General features: G+C 42.0%; 1 protein-coding gene across 2 annotated transcripts in view; it reads right to left on the bottom strand.

Moving 5' to 3' along the window:
• Positions 1-15,147: 15,147 nt before the first annotated feature.
• The window catches only part of gask1a (golgi associated kinase 1A), a 44,658-nt gene continuing 33,591 nt past the window's right edge, over positions 15,148-26,214 (bottom strand). For both annotated transcript variants that reach the window (XM_061049594.1, XM_061049595.1), the window contains exons 4-7: positions 18,221-18,343; positions 17,885-17,988; positions 15,276-16,047; positions 15,148-15,232 (exon numbers count right to left, since the gene is read on the bottom strand). In XM_061049594.1, the coding sequence (XP_060905577.1) occupies positions 15,843-16,047; positions 17,885-17,988; positions 18,221-18,343 (432 nt within the window). In that variant the 3' untranslated portion in view covers positions 15,148-15,232; positions 15,276-15,842. The remainder of the gene's footprint in view (positions 15,233-15,275; positions 16,048-17,884; positions 17,989-18,220; positions 18,344-26,214) is intronic.

Genomic DNA, 26,214 nt, shown 5'->3' with positions numbered 1-26,214 from the left:
ACGGCAGGCTGACTGACTGCAGCACAGATATAATCTCTCAGGAAGCCTGTTTTTTTTCATGCACGTTCACACAGTCATCCTTCAACAACCTTGCATGTTAGTGAAATCTTGAGAAACAGAATTAATATTGGATTTAAATACGGTTTGCTTTCTTCTTTTTTTGACTTACGGAGTATCTTCTGCACAACCCTGTCCTCTATTTATAATGTTTGTATCCCACTAAACTACTCTCCTAAATCTTAACCACTACATCATTATTTGTTTTTATATAACATCACCAGATATTACATCATCAAATGACCATGAAAATCTACTCGGGTTTTAGTGGAAGCTAAGTCAAAATTAATGAAAACATTTATGGATTTACATCCTCAATGGATGAAAATGGACTGAGATATTTGGTATAACCTGTCGCCTCACCAGGGTTTCATCTGCCAGTGCCTACGGTAGCTCCTCCTTTGCCGCTCTCCTCCTCAAAGCGTGACGGTGTTTCCCTGAGTCATAAATACAGTGTTTAAACTAAACTACGACTGGGTGTTTTAAGTGGAAGAAATTAACACATGCAGTTAAAAACTAAAGGTTCTGAGATTAATTCTGATGTATAGTTCGCAGGTGTTTAAAATAAATCCGCCTGCCAGACAGAGGCTTACACTGCCAAACTATTACCGCCTCCTCCCCTAATGTGAGACAGCGAGAGACGGCCCCCCACCGATGGGCTGCCTGTGAGTAAAGAGACAAGGTTCCACAATATCTAACAAATAACTTGACTAATTGAAATTACTTTGCTGAGGATTTTTTTAAATGGAGTAATGGAATAAATTAATCCATCCCACTAAAACAAAGGTTTTTTTTTTTTTAGCTTTATTTTGATATACATCACAGAGGTTTGACTGAAATGAAGCCACAGCCTCGGTGAATGAATCCAGCGGGGAGGAGCAGAGGAAGATGATCGGAGCTTTAGGGGCTCAGGTGGCCGGGTCTGAAGCACATCAAAATTGATGTTCTTTTTTTAAATTCCCAGATAATAACGAGCATTTTTCAGATATAAAAAGAATCTGTGCTCACCTCATTAATGCCTTTCTGCATCCTTTACTGATTCTGTACCTGCAACAGAACAGAAAAGAAAGCACAGCCAAGCAGGCCAGAGGGCGGTCACAGCTGATCATATTAACATGATTATACTGATAGAGTGTCAGTTGGCCTCGCAGTTGATTGTTTGACCCGTGTACAGAGGCTACATTCTTCAAAGCAGGTGACCCAGGGTCGACTCTGAACCATCGACTCCTTTCCTGTATGTCATTCTGCACTGTCACCACTGAATGGTGTTTGGCGAGATTACCATAAGAAATGAAATACTTCACCTTAAAATAAAATACTGATTTATTATCAAAATGTCAGGTCAGTTTCTTTGGTTATAGTGTTACGATATGAATAATAATAAACCCACATAGTTTTTATCATACTTGATATCAGGACAGTTCTAATAAGTGAAGTTTATACGAAAAAACAGCAGGATGAAGACATCCTAAAACATGTGAAACAAATGAATGCATGATCAAAAAGATCTCTTATTGGGGGCGTCGGTGACCGAGTGGTTAGGTGTGCGCCCCATGTACAAAGGCTGTAGTCCTCAAAGCAGGCGACCCAGGTTTGAGTCCAACCTGTGGCTCCTTTCCCGCATGTCATTCCCCACTCTCTCTCTCTCTCTCCACTGATTTCTTCCTCTATCCTCTGCCCTGTCTCTCGATAAAAAGGCACAAAAATCCCCCTACCTCCCCTCCAAAACAAATCTCTGATTGATGAGAACAAAACAAAGTGACAGTTAAGGCTTCTGACTTTTCATTTTTGTGACAGTCGTTATTTGAACGATTGAATGCAGATTGTTGTGAAGCTGATGAAGGATTATAAAAAGGACATAGAATTAGAGATGTAGGCTGGTGTCAAACCACCAAGAGCCATGTCAATGAGTAAAATAACATCAGAATGAATCCCAAAAGACGCTGGCAGCTACTGTACAGATCGCTCAAACTGGGCTGCTATGTTCTCTCTGTCTTCTTGTTCTAGTTCCAAAGCCTGACAGCAGATCTAACTTAATCATAGTTTGTTATTCGCTTAGTTTGAAAGACCAGTTATCAACTTAATATAAATGCATGAACAAGTTTTCAGTATCCTGCTTGGATAGGAGTGGTCGAACTTTTGCAATATTTCTTAAGTCAAAGAAAGTTGCTTTAGTACACTGACATTAGAAAACCTAATTCTGTCTGCAATTTGTTCCTTAAAAGCAAATATGTGAACATGTTTTTTGGGGGGTTAGAAAGTAAGGGAGGGAATAGAAATGAGAACATAAGCTGCTGACTGAATTGTTATTCAGTAAATCACTTAAATCACTTATTCAGTAATCACAAAAAAAAGTTGAGCTATGATGACATCAGAGCCTTAAATGTGACTGAGCTCTTCTTCTTTTCCATTACTCTGAGCTCCAGCCTCACTGAGCGCTACACAGCTGTTTCCTTTTCTTACTTCAGGCTGAAAGGAGAAGAAAGAAAGTGTCCTTCCAAACACTTTAAGTTGATCCACATTCAAAAACTCCTCAAGGACAAACCAAGCCATTTCAGGTGAGAGCTGCAGAGTTCAGCAGCAGCAGGTGTCCGTGTGCCACGAGCAAAAGAGGCATGCTAGAGAGACGGCGAAGCTCATAAATCACATCGCAGAGAGCTGTGTAGGACATGTAGGTTTCCTCATATACATCCATGTAGATCCACTATAAAAGTTTGCACCCTGCAGCTGTAGGTACAGTTTCTCAGTTGCGACTGATTTACAGCACCAATAAAGAACATTCAGCTCCATTTATCGCGACCTGAAGTAATAGCAGTTAAAACAAACACAATACTCATTATCTCCACGCACTCTTTTTTTTTAATAGGACACATACATCATCGCTGGCGCAGCAGATTGGTTTTAGATTTACGGCTGGAACTTGAAGGTACAATGTTTGGCGAGTCAGAAACTTCCAACACAAAAGCAAACAAAGACTCCGAGTTAATCCACGTGATGATGATTCAAAGAACTAAATGCTCAATGTACATTTATACCAATGCTGTTGAAAATTAGAGGTACACTTTGGCGCCCACAGAAGGTCTCTGAGTTCAACTGCACTGTCTTAAAACAGTGCTTTTTAGACCTTTATTTAAAAAGGGAAAGGAGCAACAGGTCGGATTCTAACCCAGGACTACAGCCTCTGTACTATGCCACTAGTGCCCCCAATTTTCAGTTTTTATGTAGACTTCCAATCTTAGATATAAATCACACCTAGAGATTAAGACATCTATTCAGATACGACTTGGAAACTGCTGCCAAATGCAAGTTTTTTTGGTCCATGACTTCCACCATATTTTAAACAATAAGACTCCATTTAAATTTAATCTAACTGGTGGCATGAATAACTGAGTAAATGGCCCACTGACCACAGTGTTTTGAGTTATTCACTGCACTGAAAGCAGAATTGGAATAATAACCTGCTGCTCTGGCACAGGTTTTAGCAGCTTAAAGGAAAGAGTGAAGTCAGAGGCTGACAGGCGGCCATGCTGGAGACACAGGATCAGTGCAGGAGTCAGGAGCATCAGCTGTGCCAGCCTGGTTGGCAGCTCTTCAGGCAACAATAGCCAGGGCTGGGAGTCGAAACCAGACGAGCCAGGGCGATTTCATGTCACTCAGCCGCCTGCTTTCCACAGGACGAGACAGGACCTATTTTCATTATTCATACCACTCAGGAATGTGATCGCCTTCCCTTAAAGTATCTCATGGCAGGAACAAATGACACATTAACGAGCTTGTAGTTAGTGGCTGCCTTCCCAAAAAGCAGGGGCATGATGGTGATGCTGATGTGAATGTTTTGGCAGGTTTGTGCCCGTGGTACTGCTTTATCTTAAGTGCCGAGATGACGAGTAGAGCTGCGTCTATCATCTGCAGAGACGTTCTAAGATTAATGTGAAGTCATGGACTTAAGTCAAGGGATGAACCTTAAAGATGTTAATGGAACAAAAACCGGATTTAAACATGTCTGTTGTTGTTCTCATGGTCTAACCTAAGGACCCACCACCAACTCCTTGATGAAAACCCTGACCCAAATGTCTAATATTTTTTCAACCAATCAGATTTATTGAATTAAAAAACAGTGCAGTTTGGACCTCAGATGGTACGAAACCAATATGCTTTAAGAGCGCTTCATTGACTTTTTGACAACTACAAAAATCCCAGTCACATGTTTTTGCGACCCACTGAAAACAACTCCGCGATCCACTTTTGGGTCCCGACCCACCAGTTGAGAACCAATGGTTTAGATGTTATTAATCACAGCATAAAAAAAATGTGTTACTCTTTTCTATGTCAGTCTTTATAATAAAAAAAACACTAAGTCAACTCAAGCCAATCAGAACTGAGCAGCCACCATAAGTAACACTGATATATCAGAAAGTTGCTGTACTGCGGAAAACTAGCTATGTACCAATCTATGAGTTGTGTTACGCCGCCACACAACCCCACAGCTAAATGCTATCCTTGCGCCTAACGCCCTCTCCTTATGTGTTGCGTAAACGTGAATGTGTGTGCAACTGTCCTGTCTGTTTGAGGGCTGCTAATGAAGGTTGCAGAGGCAGAGCCACCACACCCCCCCCTCAGGTCTGTCATCAGTACTGACCCTGCTTCTCCTCCTACCAACCACGCCTACCGCTAAAGACACTGAAGTGAATCCTCCTAACGCATTATCACAACAACTTGTTTGTTTCATTTTAGATATTTGCCATCACGGAATATAAGACATTTTGTAAGAGAGGGTTCCCCACCAGAGGCTAATGCGATATAGAGGTTCCGTGGCATGGAAAAGCTTGGGAACCCCCTGGTCTAGACGATGACATCTTGAAGTGTAGCGCAGCTGTCCAAGCTAACATTTTGAACGAGTTGAGAGCGAGAATGTGCAGCATGGATGAAACAGCAGCCAAAAATGACGAATATATTTGAGAGGGTATTTGGCCCAAAGCTGCCGGAGATAAATTATTAAAGCTGAATGATTTAGCACTTAATATAGCGACCGGAGACACACATGAACATGTTTTAATTCAGCAGGCTGTAGGTGCGCTCCTGCTGTTCGCCTAGCCGGCTGGCATGTGGTTAATATGCCACAGGCGGGGGGCTAATGTGTCGGCTCCCGCCATGTTGCTCACCTGTAAAGACCTGACAGGGTGCTGCAGAGGAAGAACAGCAGTCAACTCCACATGAATCTTCACAGTAGCAGCGTTGTATTAAAGGACCGCACTGTGTGTGTGTTAACCTGAACGATAGCAAACAGACTCCACACACTAAAGCTGTTACTGAGCTGCATGAAGGGATAAAGATTTTATATTTATCTAAGTGTATTGTGTTTCAAATAGAGTAACCACAATCCCCATCTTTTAAGCCCATCTACTCTTTTATTATGTTCTGTTTTTTTATTTGTGGTAACATCACACAGACACAAGGCTCATGGGTGGAGGCTGACTCAATTTGACAGGAAACAACTGACGCCTGCAACTGGTTTCTATCTGCCCAATATAATTATCTGGCTCCCAGTCTGCCACGCCACCCCAGTAAGTTTAATACTTTCCACACTGATGTATATGAGTGAGGAGAGAGAGGGGAGTTTGGGTTAAAACATTTTGTACACACACTCGTTTATTATCCTCGTCCTCCCTGTTACTGTACGTCTTGATTTGATTTTGCTCCGTGAGCGAGTAGCTGAAAAAACAAAGTTGTCAGAGGGTTGAGCTCTCAACAGAGTCACAGTTTTCTTTTTTTCCGATTTTAGCATGTGGTTCTGAGTAGTAGCCTTCTGGTTACTTGTGGCAAAATAGAACTTTTTGAGTGTTCACATGAGAGTTTATTTTTCACCTTCTCTTACATGTTGATCCACAGACACTTCCAAAGTGTCAGTTGAAGTCTTAGTCTTCAACATGCTTGTCTTCTTAAACAGTCCAGCTTCTAAACTCCAGTTAAAGTTCGCTCTGAATTCATTCAATGGATCACTTTCACATCACTTAGTTTATCGCTGTAATTATTAAGAACAATGAGAACAATTTGGACAAAGATGAACTAAAAAAAATAAAATTAGATTACGTTTCTTAATATTTTATTTAAACATTTACCACAATCTGCTGTTTTGCAGGTATAAACTGTAACATAATTGGTTTGCTTCAAACCAGAGTTAAGCACACACAGTAGAGAAAGGACTGTCTGCAATGACTTGCTTCGGCTAGAAACCCTATCAGTCTCATTCAACAACTCATCCGTAACAAAGTAAGAGAGGGGAAGGCAGACTGCAGGAAGAGACCAGGCAGAGGGTCTGAGAAACCAGTAGGTAGGTTTACAGGCAGGTAATCAATCCTAGGGCCTGAGAGTCTTGCATGGGATACGGAAAAAGGAAAAAGGACAATAAGGCACAGAGTGAGCGAGCAACAGCGACTTATATACTGGCTTGATTACTGATGAGGAGCAGCTGTGTGCACAGGTGAGCTGAGGACGCTGATGAGCTGGTAAGTTTTGGCAGGCGGACTGAAGCGGAGGCATTTTGTGAGTGGAACGAAATGAGAAGAGGAAGATTAGCCGATGAGGAAAACTGTGACACTACTCATACAATAGATGTATATATTATGGTGCATTAGTCAGTGTAGACTAAACTAGGCAATGGAATATGAATCAGTTAAAATGAACACAGCCTTGAACATCATAAGCAGATAAATGCAACATACTCATCAACCCAAAAAACATCAGATATAATCTTACAAGAATGACATCATGCGTTACACATTTTTAACAATCTTATTATTTTCCTTAATAGCGATGCTGATTTAGTTGGACATAGTCACGCTATCAAGGAAAGAGGGGAGAAGGACAACTGGCTGAACAGAAAACACTAACCCTATTAGGACTGCCTGTTCAAGGCGCGATACATTTTGTGGTTGCAGAACGTGAAAGTACAAAGTCGTAATGACGACACTCTGAAAAGGGCTACAGAGCAACTTTCCAGCATCTCCCATCAGCTATCACATCATACTGAAAAGAAAAGACTGTAACAGTCAGATAAGGACATAATCTGCTAAAGCCGTGATTCAAAAACTTGTTAGCCAGTGCCCTATCACATTCTCAAAGACTGCCAGAGGAGCTGTCATATTCAAAATCAGGATTTAGTGCTCAGAACGCGGGGGCTCAGAAAAGCTGAAAGGGATAGAGATAAGAGAGGAGAAAGACAACAGATATCAGGGTGTAAAAGAAGAAAGAGAACAGCAGAGGCTTGAGGCATTGACCTATCTCTGATCCACTTTTCCCCGCTGCGTGGTTAGAAGTTGGGAGAGCAGCCGAGCTCTCTGCTGCGGCCTTTTATTTATCGCTCGCTGTCGCCTGCTGCGAGAACATCATTATTAGCTGATGGGCACGAGCAGAGAGTGTGTAAATATTTTTGTTTAATCGCTAGCGACTTGCAGCAGTCATCGCCACCGTTGAAAATGTGACGCATGAATGGAGCAGTAATTGTGGAGACGGAGGCTCAGGATCACATCAAGACGAGAGTTATGTTCTGAAGCCCTCAATAAATATGAAGTGTAATACAAAGTGTCATACTGCTCTGTACTACTGTTGTAAGTCTCACATTACAGGAGAACCAACGCGATTAATAATTCAAGAAAGTTCAAACACCCAGGCCTTTAAATGAGCAATATGTAAGATATCTACTGAATTAAATTATAAACTGTCTTTACTATATGATCAGACATAAGGAAACATTCTCTGACAACAATGCAGCAGTCAATATGTCCTCCTTTAAAGTTTAGATTTCTGTCTGTAATGTTCTGTATTTGTTTTCACCAGAGAAGGTATCTCCCCCCCCCCACACGGCCGTTTTGGACGCCCCTCGGTTTGTCAGATATGACACCAGTTATCACTGCAAACCAACAGGCGTTGCAGCGATGGAAACGGGCAATATATATGAACTTGCGATAAAGACCACACTCGTTTCGCCTGTAGCTTCCTCAGGTTCGCTATGCACGTGGAACCTGAGGAAGCTACAGGCGAAACGCAAATTTTTTTGTGATTTGTTCCTGCAGCCATGCACACCTGTGCACGTCTTGAGGCTGTGCACAGGGTACCCTGTTGGCCATTTCGAAAGTCTTTGATTATGTCCGGGATTTTTCCAGCAATAAATTTCCGACCAGTTGGAGAGCAGTTTCTTGTGCATCACACATTTTGGTCCGCTTGATGTCACCCTGTGAAAACAGACTGATCTTAATAAGGTATTTATGCAACAGTGTCATGAATTGGTTGATGATTCAGACCAGAGTAAACAAACTATAGGTGTGAAAACACCCTGAAGCACTGAGGCCAGGTGCACCCCGTTGAGCAATCAGTAGCCTCACCTGGGCAAAGCTGCAGACTACAGTAGGGGAGAAGGGACAATCAGCACATAAACACACAGCGTGAACATGAGTCATCACGACTAAAATGGTCTTCTGTCGTGTTTCTGCAATAAATTTTGCAGTTACTCATGGAGACACTGAGTGAAAGAGTCGACGTAGAAACACATTTGAAATCCCATTTATCAAACATATTGGTCACATCAGATTGGCTGCAGCAACTTCTTACCCGACGCCTATGATTGAAAGTTAAAAATTGGTTTATCGGCTGCAGTCATTGTTGACTCATCAGGCAATTTCTCAAAGTTCAAGTAAGCTTTAGGGAGAGCAAACTGCAAAATAAAATATGCATATAATGATGGCATATCTGCAAAGGTGCTGTTTAATCTCCTAATAAAGCAGGACGGAGATCTTAATTACCTGCCTGGCCTCCTTCTCTCAGAGAGCCAGGCTGTGATACACGTGTTCATCATCACAGCCTCGAGGACGTAACACGGACCTGCAGCTGCCTCTGCCTCTTATAATAGTCCATTCTTTCTGCTCTGCGTCAGATAACGACCTTCACCATACTGCTCAATGATGATAGCTATTATGGATGAGTCATGGGTGAGTGGCTGTTTATGTTTGCCATCTATCTCTGCTCTGTCTCCTCTGCTCTCTCTTCCCCCCCCCCTCTCTGATGCACTGTATGCACTCACATGAAAAAAAAAATGTGCAAATGAACTCACAGAATTTGAAAGCATCAGTGGAGGACATACATTTAAAATTATTGAAACAACATTCTCTTAATAAAAAATAACCTAACTTTTGTAATAAGCAGACGATCTCTCGCTGACTCTGCCTTCACTTTTTAGACAGAGTGCATGCGGATACCCCGTACACAATACAGAAGGGAATGCTGAAGTGTATGGCTTCCATAAACCGTAAAAGTCACCCATTGGTTTCTGGAGCAAACTTTTGAAGTGGCCGTATATCTGAAATATTATCGCCATATTGGAAATGCTGTCTCAACCTAACTGTGAGGCAACCTGAGCTGGGACTGAACAGCAACAATGCACCTGCCTGTCAGTCAGATTAGCCACGCCCCTTATGGTGAATAACTCTCAGCCTTAATATCATCATAAAGGATAAGTCACCAATAAATTCATCCCCACACAGAGCGTGCCGATAAATAAATGAGCTTCTCGGACACAATTCTCTGCAAACATGTTTCTTTCTAGTGTGGAATCTGGCATTGTTGAATGGGATTGCAGCCAGCCTCAAGTGGACACTTAAGGATCTGCAGGTTTTTGCACTTCCACATCGGCTTCATTTTCCAACACTGGAGGATGCCGCTTAGTAGCTACCCACGATTGTAACGGCTTAAAGCTGTCAACAAGGAGGCTTCAAATTGATTATCCTCACCTCTTCTCCAAATACTGTCACTTCAAGCTCCCAAAACAAGATAGAAATGGCTCAACTGTGACACTCTGCTTTAAAAGTGCGTGGGTTGTAAAGCCAGTTTGTGACATCACAGTGACCATGTCAACTTTTTACATTCAATAAATGGCTGGAAGATGACAAAATCCAACGTGAAATGCAATTTTGATGATTTTAACACCATATTTATGGTTCCAAACACAATTTCCCAATAAACAAAAAGGCAGTTTGTCATTTTAGAGATCTTGTGAAATGCTCTTCTGTGTGAATGAGCACGTATTTATGAAACCCCTCCATCAGTCAATGCCCTACTTAAGCCAACACAGTGGGAAAGTATGGAGACTAGAGACAAAGTGTTGGGAAAACTGTGTCCTTTATTACACAGATACTAGTCTCCTTACTCCTCAGTTAATAATCTAACTTAAAAAACGCTGAAGACAGCAACGTTTCCTTTCAATACATTTAACTTGATCTTTGTATGTATTCAATGAGTCTGATCCTCTGCTTGTAGCAGGTCACAGTCGACGTTGAGAACAGTCTGAGGCTACTCTGAACCCTTGACATTGTAGTACCGTTTCCAAACCACCAGGTAGCAGACCAACAAAACATTTTCTAGAATAGTATTTATTTAAAACTTTCTGAAGAACTTTGTGTTTGTGTGGATTTTGGTGCCCCCTTTTGAGAATGAGGCAGCTCTTAATAAGTTCATCACGAAGTACACAAAATAAACTGAAGATTTGAGTCTTTTGAGTGGCAGTCTGTGGAGATTAAATTCAATCTTTATTTATACATCACCAATTCATAACAAATGTGATCTCAAGGGAGCAGGTAAAAGGTCTTACTCTTTGTTATACTATGTTACAAAGACCCAACATTAATCCACCATAAGCTCAGCACTGAGCAACATTTCAATCCGGAGAGACATGTGAATAGAGAACATGATTTATTACAATGGATAAAATGGAAATGTGACTCGACGGAGAGACGTTTGACTCTATGGGGTGGTTGATGTGTTTGGAGAATTCCGAGCATCAACAGAATAAATCCCCTCCATGGAGTCCAGACCCTGGTGGTGGTGAAGCTGATGACTTGACGAGACCGGATGAGTGAAGGATTCATGGATGATGATTCTGCAAAGACACGGGGTGATGGGAAAGTGGGAAGGTGCACAAAACATCGGCATGAAGGAACTAATGGTGCATTCATGTGGTGTTGGACACATCGGGAAAAAAAACGAGTTTCTGAGTTGTAAAATGCAGATTGGACACTGGCTCAAGTCAGAACATGAACTCGAAAACTCAGAAAACAATACAATATTACAATATTCCGACTTACCGAACTGAAATCATGTGAACGCACTGAAGTTGGAAGAAAGACTTCCCAACGTGGAAACTTGGAGCAGCACATGAATGCAGCATAAGGCAGATAAAGAATCCAATTTAAAATTGGAGCAGCATGATGACAGGCTGACAATGAGGGAGGAACGCCATGCAATTGGTTAGTTGAGTACCGCTGACGAGACAGCTGATTACCCAATGACAGCGGAGATGTGAGTGAGCGTGCGTGATAGGGATGAGTGAGCGATAGACCCCATCGTGAAGGCAGATATATATAATCTTCCTGACTGAACTTAAGCTAGAGCTTCATTTGGCAAAGTTACAGTGGCAAGAAAAAAATGTCCTTTAAAAGGCAGAAACCTCGAGCAGGACCGGATAGCTGAACAGCCATCTGCTGAAACTGTGCTGGGCTTGGAAAGTGGGATAGAGGGAGATGCAGGAAGGAGAATTATAGATACAAACAGAGCATCAACAATGAATAAGACAGATTTAAAGCTACATGTGTCAGTAATAATGGTTAAAGTATGTGTAGCATTAGCAGTAACAGCTAATAGACTGATCAGTCTAATATTAATGTTAGCAACTGTAATGATGATGAAGCAGGGAGGACTGGTTATGTTAGACAGGTTGAAGTGAGCAGTGAGATTTCACTTCATGAAAGCAGATATATCAGAATCAGTGTGGATCTATGAATTTCATTTTTCTAAGATGGAGATCAAACAGACTTCATTACGTCTCTGTGTGGATAATCCTCCAAGACCCTGGACTTCAGATTGTGTTACTCTCTGGTGCAGAAACAAGGCAGGCTAAATATCATTTTGTGTCCTTTAAGCTTCTTGTCCCTCTTGTCAATGGTTTCCCTGACAAGAAGCATAAAATAATTAAGTCAAAAAATTCATAGGCGCTACAAATATTTTAAATAATGCTTGTGTGTAGGGGACATATTCTGAAAATCCACTTTGACAGTGTTTTTTGAACACATATCTGGGTAACCTGAGTGTCTACTGACCCATCCAGTCCTTTGTTTGTGGTCTGCATAAGTCTTACAACACCGAGAAAAATGCTCAGTTTCAAATTTGCTTCTCCTTGTGATGTCACAGTGGGATTCTGGTTAAAAAAATCCCCTCCCCTCCCCTGGTATCTCCACCCATAGACTCCACCCCCAGCCTAGAGCAAAACTTTTGCGTATGTCTGCCATTTTTGATTCTCGCTATAGAGGAGTGATGTCTACTGGGAAAACTCGGGGGGGGGGGGGGGGGCTCATTGCATTTAAAGAGACACACACACACCAAAACAGAGCGTTCTGAGAGAGCTGGTTTATACAGGGTCGAAAACCTCCTCTGGTGCTTGATTCATGTTATATTTTGACCAAAGCACAGCACAGATGTTTCATTTAGACCACAGGGGGACTGTTTGAAAAGGTGGAGAAGGGGTATAGTGTGTCCTCTTTAACAAGGCCTACTCCCTTTAAGCTTTCAACTCCAAGCCTGCTTTTGAACTGTAAGCTTTGGCAGTGCAGCAAGCAGACTTTTTAGTGTATGTGTGAATGCACATTACGCTTTTATAATCCAGATGGCGCTTAATGAGCTGGACCAAAAACAATAAGTAGAAGTAGAGAAATGATTGCAAAAAGTTAAAGCCATTTATTCAGTGATGAAAGCCTCAGAAAATGACATTAATCCACGAAGTGCCAATATGGCTGGAATATTATAATTCAGAGCTGGTGAGGCGTGATGTGATATCATCTGAGCTCTCTTCACAAGAGCCAGAAAGCAGGAGAATGTTTTATGACAGTTCAGCTTCAGAGATGTGTCGTTCAGCTCCCGTTCTTCCCTAATGACTCGTGATTTTCATCCAATTTTCATTCCCTTTTCTTTCATCTTTTCCTTCTGCGCTGCTGTGCATCAACAATGTGCAAGGACAGTCACTGAGTAAAAATAGAAAAAAAGGACACACACACACACACACACACACACACACACAAATACATGTGGTACATTTTTTATCAAAAGGCTTCTAGGATCCGGTCCAGAAGCTATTTGCTGACAGCCATTTTTAATCCCTCGATTAAAAAAGGAGAAAAGCTTATCTCCTAAAAACAGACATCCAACTGAATCAATCCCTCGATCTGCTGTTGGCTCGCTGTAAAATATTAAAATAGAGAACGACAGACCCTGCCTATTTCCACTAAACTGTTTGGAAAAATCCTCGTAGGTTGTTGTGGAAGAGCTGCAGAATAAATAGTCTCACATTTCCCTTCATTTAATGAGATGATGGGATGTAAAACATAAATGTGTTTGGAGAGACGGGCCTATCAGCAGGCGGAGCTACAGGGGCAATTTGTTTTAGTGCAGAGGATCAAACAATCAGCGGGAATTAGACACTTTGAACACGAGAGCCTGCGTGTGTTTGCTGCTGCATCGCGCCCGTCCAAGAAACTCACTGACAGAGTGATTCATTCTTCAGACTCGCGTTCCATTTCACAGCTGATCTGTTTGTCCTCTGTGTGTGTGCTTTGATGGAGATGTGTCAGCGACTCAACTTGTAGTCAGTCATGTTTTTTTTTTTTTTTTTGTTACAGCTTCAAAGATGGCAGCACATCTCTCTCTCTCTCTCTCTCTATTTTCTTACAAGTTTAAAATAAGATAAGGAGAGAGTTAGTAGAGTACCGTTAAATGACCTCATGTTTTAGTTGAAGATTTCACCACTTGATGTTACTGTTGTTAATACACTGACCACCAGCTGTAGTTCACGGGTTAAGGTATGAAACAAATATCTCATCATATATTAATTATAACTGAAACATAGTTGCTTTGCCATATTTATGTTTCTCCTCCCTGTTTGTGGATAAAAGGCACTTAGAAGTTATTTTGAGCTGTTTCAGACACTTTAGGCACGAGAGGCATCAATGTATCAATGACTGCATTAAAGGTCCCATATTCTTCTTTTTCTGATTTTATATGCTCTTTAGTGTGTTTTCCATGTGTCCTGTGCATGTTTAGGCACATCTATGTGCAAAAATTCAAAGTCTGCGGAAACGCAGCTTCTCCTACGTCCTCCTGTTAGCTGCAGCATTAGCCGCATGTAACGCTCGGTTCTAGCCCCCCTCGATAAAAATTTTGTCAGTCCGACGTCATTGTCAGTGTGAGATCACTGATCTAAGCCCATTGGCTCGTTGTGGCAAGCCCTGCAGCTCATGTTGAAGTTTCCGAGACACGTGCTGAGCAACTGACCAATAACGACAGAGCGGATCAGCAGACCAATCAGAGCAGACTTGGCCCACGTGGGGTCTAACAGTGTGGGCTCAACAGAGTGTAGCTGACGGACTCAGAGCGGAGAGGGAGCAAGGAGGAGCAGTACATGAAAACAGACACTTTTTTCGGACTTCAGCTATTGTGAACGTACAAAAGTAGATACATAGATTAAATATATACGAACCCCAAAAAGGGCAGAATATGGGCTCTTTAAGAAAAAATGCATTTCACTGATTGGTGAAATTAAAAATGTAATTTCTGCGACAATAATTTGGTTAGTTGGGTCGTTTCACTCTACGAGTTCATTTGAACCTTTCCAAACAATGACACACTCGAAATAACTACCTATTGTGTGGACAAGGCACCCAAACCTAAGACCGAACATATCTTGCAGGTCTCCTTCACCATTTGTGAAGACCATCAGTGAAAACCCTCTAAACTCCACTGTGTGTGACTGCAGACAGATGGATTTTTAAAAACCCCAAAGTTGTGCTGATGTTAAACTGATTATTACTGTTACACATTATAAACCTTCTTGGAGAGTCATTCTTGGAGCATGACCCTGATGACTGATGAGTTTTATTTCAGTTTTAACTATGGTTTTATGGAGTTTTTCATACGTGGCCCTGAAGTCCCAAAGAGTTAAAAAAAAGAATCATGTGCACACAAGAAAATCAAATTATGCACACAAGATATCATAAATTTTACTTTTTGAGGACTTTAAGGTCTCTGTAGTTACCTGATGATCACTAGGTTGAATCTATTTCATTATTTTGTAATGTTGTTTCTAATGTCTGAGTCTGTTTGCCTGTGTTTCTATGTTTCTTAACCTGGCTACAAAACAAATTTCCCCTCAGGGACAATAAAGACGATGTTGAAGTTGGATGGGTGCAGTCATCCTATCTATGGAAAAAAAAAAAACACAATATCTTCACAATCACATCCTGCGTGAGTGCGGCTGAACGCTCCTTAACCAAAAAGTTCCTTCTTTAAAACATATTTACACAAATCTGTAATCATAACGCTTAAATCAGCAAGCTATAGCTGGAGATACATGATGTTAGATAGTTAGTTCAGTTTAAAGCACAAGTCTGCAACGAGCTTAGCTGTACATCACACACAAACAAAACAAAAACCTTTGGAGGCAAAAGTAGCATCACTGACTGGTTTTTCTATAAACATATAAGTAAAACTTTAAGCTATATTAATAGCACACTTGGGTTTGAAACCAATTGTAATTGTGTAAGCCCTAATAAAAGTGTTTTCTTCGACTTTCAAGCTTATCCGCTGTGTTTCAGAATCAGTTTCACCATTTTGTAAATGTCATGTTGATTATCAGTTTATTAACCCAGATGATGTTTGGATTTCTTGTTTCTAATTTGGTCTGTTTAGCTCAGTCAGAGGTCCCTCTCCAGCTGTAGCTTCTTGTCCCGGATGTGCTGGAGGAGAATCTTCCCTCTGTGCCCCACGGTGCGGATCAGAGGCCTGAGACCGCTGGCTCCCCCCTGGCTCTCCCAGAACTCCCTGTCTGTGTAGAGGGAGCGAAGAAGAAGACTCTCCAGGCAGCCCGAGTGCAGCACGGACACGGCTCGCTCTGGAAACCTGATGACATAAAAATGTGAACGTTATAACGCGATGTAATGAAGCCTCGAAGACTCGTCTAAAGGCTGTAGAAAAGACGACTCGTGAGGGAAGTCAAACTCCTCTTATGTGAGAAAAATCTAGGACTTGATCAAACCCTTAATCTGCTGGATGTTCTACTGTGTTTGCAGTCTTTAGCTTTTTTTTGCCAATCTTTATCTCTGACTGGATGTTTCTAACTATTATTGATCTTTAAAATAGTTTATACTTCCTCCAAGCATGCTTCAAGGTTCCTGATGCTTTTAAGATGAATGTTCCAAAAAACCTGGTTGGTGATTTTTTTATGTGCTGATCACTCGATCTCAGAGCTCATTGGCTTTGAGGCAACAGCAAATATTGCAGGGTTTCTGTTGGAGCCAGTAGGTAACAGTGTAACTAGAGAGAGTGTAGAGTCCGTCGTCTCTCAGCCAGAAGGTCGGGGGTTGGATCTCCAGCTCCTGTAGCAACATGTCCGAAGTGTCCTTGAGCGAGACACTTAACCCCAAATTGCTCCCTCTGCTTTGTCGGTGGTGTTTGAATATGTACAGATGGGATTAGTTGCTTCTGATGGACACTTCAAATAGCAGCCTCTGTATGTGAATGTAAAAGCACTTTGAGTAATCAGAAGACTAGAGAAGGCCTTTACAAGCTCAAGTCCTTTTCCTATTCATTAATACTAATTGGACTGCATGGAAACAACAATGCTTCATGCTGCCATAGATCGTGCCTCTTCTCTACCCGCTCTGTATTCAGATATCTGTCCATAGAGATTGTTGATCACTCAACCAAGAGACCTTCATGTCCATTCAAGTCTCAGAAGTGCAATAACCTGCCCTTGTTAATGTAGACAATAAATGAGACTCTTAAAATAACTGCTGCAACGTGACAACCGAGACTGCAGAGAACAAACCACAGTTTGCTGATTTAAGTGTTCAAAAAAACATTTCCTCCAAGGACTATCATGACATAGAAGTGCAGCTTTGAAATGATTCCACCCGTCACAATCAATATTTATTCAGTTCGTTCACAAAATGCAGCAAATCTAAAGAATACAATGCAAAAAAAAAAATACTCCAGGAAGAAGTTAGGGTCAGAAGAAGAAGTAGAAATGAGTCACACCTAATACTACAACTTATTAAGGTTCTTACATTAACGATACAAGATTTTAAATTGTATTTCCATTTAGCTTCTCATCCTGGCTGAAGATATTTACAAAGCACAGCTCAGTAATCCCAAGTGACAGACCAACGGGAGTTTCTCTCAGACCTGATTCATTCAGTATATTGAATAGCAGGCTAATTGAATGCACACTAATCTAATCAGACAGACGGGCTAACAAAACCCTAACAAGCTTCCAGTGGACGTTTCTGTGCTGCTGATTTGAAAGACGTTCACCAGGGAAATATGTTGCTAGATGTGTTTTATTTTCCTGAAACATTTCCTGGCAGCCCTGTCTGTGCCCGCTGTGAGCTCTAAAACATTTCCTGTGTTGTATTTCATGGAGACTCAGAGCCAGAACCAAGCTAAAACTTCAAATAAAAGCCCATCCCGGTTTTGCCATACATTTTTGTCAAATAAAGACAGGTCTCAGTGTGACACAAAAAATGAAGACGCACTACAACATCTGTCAAAGAAAGAGAAAAGAGTAATGCTCTTTGCAGGACATGAAGCAGGTTTGCTTCTTGTATTGACGCCTGTCCCAAATAAAGGCAGGGTCATTGAAGTAAGTAAAAGCTTGGGTAATTAATAGACGTTTTACGGTGAGTAAATAAATACAAACTAAAATGTGCCTCCTCTTATAATAGGGCTGTATACTCACTCATCAATGCCTTCAACCAGCCTGAAGTTCAGGTTGTCATCGGATTGCTCCGGCCGGCCGGCGTTATCGATGAACACCAGTCTGGAAGGATCGGCCTTCCTCACCTGAAGACACACACACATAACAAGTAGTTCCTTTTCCATTTCTTTAACAAAGCCTTCAATCAAATCCACCAAAACATGGATCAGTAAAGTTGTCCTCTGACCGAGAATTATTCACTATATTTGTGTCGTTTTCTGTAATAAAGATAATAAACACCCTTTTGGGTTAAAGACTTTGATAAAACCAAACTGTCGGTCAAGTTCACGTAACATGAGTTCAGAATGTGATCCGTACCAGGATGTGAACCAGCAGCAGGTCCTTGGTGTTTGCACACTTGTCGTGCAGAAGGTTCTCCACACACAGCTCCGTGGGATCAGGTGTGAAACCACAGCAGTACCTGTCCAGCCGGTCATTCACCTGAAATAACACACACACACACGCACGCACACAGAGTCATTACCTTTCTACTGTGAGGTGCACTGCAAAAACTAAAACCGTTAAATAAATCATTTCAAGGCAATATTTGCATATTTCTTCAAAGCAGGTAGCTTTTATGTTTGAACCATTTTTATCTTCTCAGCGCTCAATCATCCAAATAAAATCTAAAAACATAATGCTGAGATTATACTAAAGGCAGGTTCTAAGTAAACACACACAAAAGATAAGGATATGTGCGTATATGCTAATCATAGTAGCCACAGTTGCATGTTTTTGTTTTTGTTTAGAGCTTTTGATTGGACTGATTCTGACTTTAAAACATGTAGAAACAAGCAGGAGGCGTTGGCTCATCACCTCCTTAAAGATCTGATTCTGCCTCTCAGTCTGTCAGTCTGCAAAACGTTGTCAGGTAAAATCCACTCTGACAACTCGCGCTCAGGTTAACACGAAATCACATGTCAAATGAAGCCAACAAACATAGTTTTAATGACTTTGGATGAACTGACATCTTTAACAGGATCCCCCCCCCCCCCAGATATGAACACACACTTTGTTAATGTGCAGCCAAAAATATAAAAAATAATGAGTGAGGATTTAAACGACTCAGGACATGCCTGTGTCGGGGGAAATTCCAGTCGACATGACATCTGTTAAAGAGATTCTTCATACTGATTCATCAGTCTCTCTCTACTCGGTTAAGCTTTACATTCCTGCTGCTTTAACTTCACTTAAAATGAATTCACAGACTGAAACCCACTTCATCTGTCTAAACGTACAAAGTATGTACAAAGTAAAATGAAAGTTGGATTGGTGGACTAGTATGAGTGATATCCCCATTTGGTTGAATAAATTAACTCATTGACGGTATAATTAAAATGCTATCACAAACTCACTCTCGGTCAACTTTAGTAACTCGCAATGAGCTGAAGATGAGTCAGGTCTAAAGCCCCCTGAACAGGCGGCTACCTCCGGTAAAAAAAATGAAGCCAACGAGGAAATCCAAAAAACTGCAATTCCTCGAGTGTCCACTTGATGCTGGCTCCAGAAGACCCAGAAGTCATATACACCACGGTATTACATTTCTATTTTGTCAGCAGGAATTAACATGTTTACAGCTTGGTACCAAAAACGATTTTTTGGTCTAAATAACTTCTGTCTTTATCATGTCTTAAAGAGTCCCTCTGCACCTTTAAGAAAAAGCTAAAGACCCAGCTCTTTCATGAATACCTACTAACTTAATGATGATGGTCTCCATATTATTGATGATGATGATGATGATGATGGTTGTGACGATGGTTTTTGTTTGATAACGACGACTTATAAGATGGTTTCTATACTGATTAGAGCTCTCAAGAACTGCCCTCAATGTTGTGCTTTGCCTCTGGTCACTTCCTGTCAGCACCTGTGTGTCCAATCGGACTCAAAGCTGATCGTTTGCTCTTACTGACATTGTTCCCTTTTTTCTAGATCCTTGCTTGTGTTGTTCTTACTCTCTGATGTACGTTGCTTTGGAGAAAAGCGTCTGCTAAGTGAATTGTAGAATCATCGCTTTCATCAACCGTTCGTTACTAATCAGTTTTGATTTAATGATGGATAAAGAGTTAGGGGCGGGACTGATGGCTGGGCGACTAGGACGTACTTCTTAGTCCGCTGCCAAAGTTACATAGTGCTGAAAATAGGTGACCGGGGCACTCTGTGGAAATGGGACGGATGCCATTCTCTCTGCTGAACCATGGCGGAAAGACTGTTGTAATCGATAGCTGCAAAGAAAGAGCTCCTATAACCCCTAACCCATTCTGCACCATATGAGAGTATCTCTTCAGTGTGAGAGCTGTGATTTTCTCTCTGCTGTTGGAGTGTGAAACCGACACAGCGAGAAGCAAACACACACACACACTTGATGAGATCTGCCCTCAGGTCCACTGCAGGGTTTTGTTGTGTGTTTGCTCAACCTCTGCGAATATGCAGAATGTGTGTTTTGTGTGTCTTTTTAACGAGTCTGTGCTATACTCGCCCGACCTCGCGCCCTTGGGTCAGCAGTGCACGTGTGTGATAAAGAAGTTGTTTGTGTGTTTTGTTGTGCAGCACTGTTTCCTCTCACTTGTGTGGTGCTCTGAGGAGACTTCTCACCCTGCTGCCATTTCTTTCCATCCCACACTGGAGAACACAGATTTTTGAGTTTGGTCCAGCACCCTTGTGGAGACTGAGCCAATATTGACTTACATTGCCACTGAACAGCAGCAGGCCGCGGGGAAAGACGAGATGGGGGTGCTCTGCTGTGGTCAGAGTCAACACATAATTAAAGTGGAACACACTGTGAAGTGGGTGTGTCGAGGCTGATTCACAACACATTTCGCCTCCCAGCCTCCATATTCCGCACAACAATAACGATTGGATGTTCAAACAAGTCTCTCTCATCTCATTCCTAACTTTCCCACATGATCTGCATGCACACGTTGTCCTTCATTAACATTTATGTGCTTCTTTTCTCCTTGCCTCTATGGGCCAGATTTACTAAAGGTTTGCGTGTCTTAAAACGTGTGCAAACTTGATACCTTTCAAATACCTTTTCAGCGTCTTTCAAATGAGCAAAACAACACGCATTGACCATTTAGTACGTTTGCCTTAATGAATATGCAATATGGGGCGTTTCTGCCCTAGCGTGCAAAATACTGGGAGGAGAAAATGCAAACAAGTTAAGTTAGTACACGCGTTGTGATTTACCAAACCTGACAAAAATTGTGACGGTGTCTGTATTTAAAGGTCCCATATTCTGCTTTTTCTGGTTTTATATGCTCTTTAGTGTGTTTTCCAAGTGTCCTGTGCATGTTTAGACACATCTATGTGCAAAAATTCAAAGTCCGCTGAAACGCAGCTTCTCCTACGTCCTCCTGTTAGCTGTAGCATTAGCCGCATGTAACGCTCGGTTCTAGCCCTCCTCGATAAAAATGTGTCAGTCCGACGTCATTGTCAGTGTGAGATCACTGATCTAAGCCCATTGGCTCGTTGTGGCAAGCCCTGCAGCTCATGTTGCAGGCCCGTTAACTTCTGTAGCACGCCCACGATATGCCGTAGCCTGCGGTAGCACAGTAGTGCTAAGGTGCTAATGTTTTTGCTCCCCTCGGACGGAGCCAGTGGCTGCATTCCCAATGTGGTAAAAGAGGCGGGACATTTCCGAGAACCGTGCTGAGCAACTGACCAATAACGACAGAGCGGATCGGCAGACCAATCAGAGCAGACTTGGCCCACGTGGGGTCTAACAGTGGGGGCTCAGCAGAGTGTAGCTGACGGACTCAGAGCGGAGAGGGAGCAAGGAGGAGCAGTACATGAAAACAGACACTTTTTTATAACTTTAGCTATTGTGAACGTACAAAAGTAGGTACATAGATTAAATATACGAACCCCAAAAAGGGCAGAATATGGGCTCTTTAATGAATATGCAATATGGGGCGTTTTTGCCCTAACGTGCAAAATACTGGGAGGAGAAAATGCAAACAAGTTAAGTTAGTACACGTGTTGCGATTTACCAAACTTGACAAAAACTGAGGTGATTGTGACGGTGTCTGAATTTAACACCTTTGAAAAGAACGTGCTAACCCAGGAGACCAGCGTTACTCACAACAGGATGCTGTTATTGAAGTTAGGAGGAGACATAGGCACAACAAAAGAAGGCATGTGTTTACATGTTTCAAATGACATATTTTTTATTTGAGTCAATATTCTAATCGTTAAGGAAGAGAAACACCATGATTAAACTACAGGCTATTGTTGCCATAGCCTACAGCCAAAGAAAACTGAACATTCACAGCCTCTGCATTCTATAGAATTTCAACATTGACATTTATTTCTTCCTATTTCCCTCATTTCGCAAACATTACATTTTAAACTGGGGATTTAATTTTTCTCGGGTGGTGCGCTCCTCTCCATAATGCACGCGTCACCTCCCTCTAAAGCCCGCTGCTGCTACTCTGTAGGACTCTTGGATTGGGCGACCTCACCACTGTTTGTACCCCCGTCTTCAATACCTCTTTCCAGGGCATTTTATATCCGATCAGACACAGTGCTGGCCAGCTGTCTGGTGCGCAACAACGGTGAGTGTAGAGCGCCCGTGCCACAGAGGAGACAGCTCGCACCTCCTACGCAATGTATGACACTTCATTCTTAAGATTAAGAGAAGAAAAGAGAGGCCCTGTCTAATGCCGAGGTTTTCTTATAACCAATTTTTTTTTTTGTAATATTCAGATTTATCTCCTATAACGAGAAAGTATTGTGCGTTTATTTGCCTCTCTCACTGATACCTATTTTGCGCTTGCAGTCATCCTGCTTTCCGTCCAAACTCTCCGTGATGTAAACCAATACAACATGCAAAAGCCTAACTTAAATACTACCGTCTCCACAAGGTTTGCACCTGGTGTCATTCACGCAAATTTTCTTAGTCGATCACCCGCAAAACGCCCAGCAACCAAACGTGCAAACTTTTGGAGTGAACACGCAATTTAGTACTCTTTAAATGGGAGCTTAGTAAATCTGGCCCAAAGCGTGCTGTGACGAGCTTGCTGCCGTGTTTCTTCACTGAACTTCTCAGTTTTCACGAGTCACTCAAACAGTGTGGGCAGCGTGTGCTGTCTTCATTTTGAAAGGTTTTTATTCTAATGAAATTTGATTGTGTGTGGGTGCTGCTCGTTTTCTCTCCTTCCAGCCTCTGGCTATTACACTGCCAGATGCAAAACTCAGTTCTTCATGGCACGTGCTTTAAGTTGTTACAGGTCGTCCAGGGGAAAAAACACGAATGCCTGCAGCAAATCTAGGAGGAGATTTCAGATGTAAAATCGTCTCTGCAGCATGAAAACAGATATCAGGAAACTCAATGAACGCAGAATGAGTCGAACACCATTGCTTTCTTAACAATTGTGCAGCTAGCATCTTCGCCTTCAGGCTTTTTGTTTATCTGCGCCTTTATCCCACAACGCAAAGCTCCAATGTAACAGAGGAGCTCCTTACAGACCAGAGGAGAAAATACAAAATGTTTGGCTAATTGTTTTCAGTTTCTCTGGGTGCGGTGAAAATGCCAGTGGTGTTCCAGACAATATCTAAACACCAGCTAAAAGGAGGAAAGATGACAACATGTGGTTAGCTGAAGGGTAACGTGCTGCATTATTTATTGCGCTGGGAAAAAAGACCCTGCATGGTCACTAAGGAACCTGAACTTTTCCTTATAAAAATTAATAAATTGTGTTTTTTCGCCTTCAGTTTTGTACAGATAAAAAATGCACTTATTACAGTACCAATAAATGATCTACTTCCATATAGCCATATGCACAATAATGCCCACAAGTGGAAGACCTTCTATAAGTGACTCCATTTCAAAGGCCTCATGAAAAAACAGAATGATCTTATTCTGTTGTTAGTTCCTTAAAAACATGTTGGTGTAAAGTCTGGGAATCATCTAATATACTGTTAGCAGAGCCTCAGTCTCTGAGTGTTGTTTGACCGTGATCACATTTTTACTGATTTAATCGGAGTACGCCACAAACACGCTGAGCCAGCGGAGCTCAGGTCGATTCTCCCTCACAGCGTTGACAGCGACTGCTAGGTAGCAGCGTGAAGCAGATTTCCTTCTCATCTGAAAGCCTTGCACCAAAAATCGTAACCTCATCCTCCTTTCCACCATCCTCTCCAGGGTGTCCTCCTCTGACGCTGTGTGTGTGTGTGTGTGTGTGTGTGTGTGAATGAGTGAAGGTGTGTCCTTCACACTGCTCTTCCTGTGCTTTGGTGTTTGGTTCCCTGCTATCAGAGCCCAGGGAGGTGTTAAGGGAGCAGGTAGGAACAAGTGTTCAGAGGCGTGCTCATCGGCTCTCAGCAGATCAATAGAAGGCTATTAGAGCTTGGCCCTGTTACAGGGATTGACTTCTGGCAACGAGGGGGAGAGAGCTGCCTCATGGGTTATTCATATACAGCCCCACACACACACACACACACACACACACACACACACACACACACACACACACACACACACTGTAGATGGGTGTTAGATACACGTTCAATCTTAGTGTGTGGACAGAACATCAGCAGGACAAAAGTTGCTCCTGGAGGTTGTAAAATCAGCGACATTGTGCAGCCTCTGCAACGTAAGCGGAGGATGTGAGAGAGGACAATGACCAACTGAAATGTTCAATAATACTACTGCTGCAAAGCTGAACCTGACACAAACACATTTACAGCATGTGATTATGTATGGCAGCTACACTAAATACATGAATACTGCTAATAGACTATACATTCAGATTAGAGTGAAGCCAGAATATTTACAGCTCGCCCTGGAGGTGATGACCTGGTTTATGATCATCATTTTTAGTCAAACTCTTGATTCTGTCCTGATAGTAGGTTCTTATCATGCTGATTTATGATTTGTGTCCATTGGTAGCTTCTTTTGTGCAGGCAGCACTTACGACCTCAGTTTCAGAGCGCTTCTCACCAGCGTTTACTGTTGCTAGGTTACTGAAGTTGGCTCACAGCACTTCAGCTTCCCTCAGTAGTGACCGTAAGAGGTCTGTTTTCAGTTGCTCTGTATGCTTAGTATCTGCTTTTATTTCAGGAAATATCCCCAAGAAAACATAAAAATAATGAAAAAAGGAGTCATGTCCTGGCATTAGCAGCAGATCCAGATCCAGACCCGGACCTTGTACCCTCGAAAAGACCTGAGTGATCTTTGAAGCTTCATCAATTCCGCAATTCAACCAGCCAGCTCCTTTCCTGTGCACGTCTTGATTCTAAAGTATGTCAGCGCCTGTCGCAGAGAATTTCTTTGCTTAAACTTTGTACAAATGAAGCAGACAGAGACTCACTGTCCATATTTTTTGTGTTGTACTGTCTATGAAAGATACAAGGACTGAGGAGAAACACAGGCACACAATTAGATAACATTGTTTGTGAGCAGCAGTCATGCTTTACACACTCATGAGAGAACATGATGATGACAAAATATCACCATCTCATGTAGTTCCAGGACCTAATTTCTTCTTAGGCTGCACACTGTTGCAGTGGTTAGTGATGTTGCCTCACAGTGAGCTGCCTCACTGGTTCAAATCCCCGTTGGACAGGGCCTTTCTGTTTGGAGTTTGCATGTTCTCCGGGTACTCGGGCTTCCTCCCACAGTCCAAAGACTGCTCGTTAGGTTAAATGGGGCCTCTAAATTGCCGTAGGTGTGAGTCTGGCTGGTTGTCTGTCTCTATATGTCAGACATTTGATCAGTCCAGGGTGTATCCCACCTCTCACCCAATGACATCTGGGATCCGCTCCAGCCCAAACTGGAAAAGCATTATAGATAATGAATGGATTGATTTAGTTTTCCTCTAGAGCTGTACCCAATTTAAAATTCTATCAGTGAAAAAAGAATCGGCTCAGAGGGAAATCATTTCAAGTGTCATCTTTTACCTAAACGACAAATGTGTTTCTCTCAATGCCAGGATTTAAGTAAGACATTGAAACATTTCTAGCAGACTACTTTCTAAGTGTTTTTGTCAATTTATAGACAGAAATAAGTCTATCAATTATCATGTTGGATTTATTCAGCTTGTGAGGTAAGGGCTGCTTGCCCTCAGCCCAGCGAGATACCAGCTTGATAAGTGAAACTGGTGAATAATTCAACAGAATATTTCACACTGATGCAGAGAAATAATTTGGACCCTGAGCTAAGAATTTTCTTCTTGCAGCAGAAGTCAAAGAGCATTTCTCCTGGATAATCACAACGGTATTTTTTTTTTGTGAAGTAAACAGGATAATTGTGGGTAGCTTTGATTTTATGCTCTAAGTTCAAAGCCAGTTTTTGCCTTTCGCTCAGTATTTGT

The sequence above is a fragment of the Labrus mixtus genome, chromosome 11, assembly GCF_963584025.1.
Source record: "Labrus mixtus chromosome 11, fLabMix1.1, whole genome shotgun sequence".
Lineage (NCBI taxonomy): Eukaryota > Metazoa > Chordata > Actinopteri > Labriformes > Labridae > Labrus > Labrus mixtus.
Note: the sequence above shows the minus strand (reverse complement) of the source record. Positions and strands in the feature narration are given on the sequence as shown.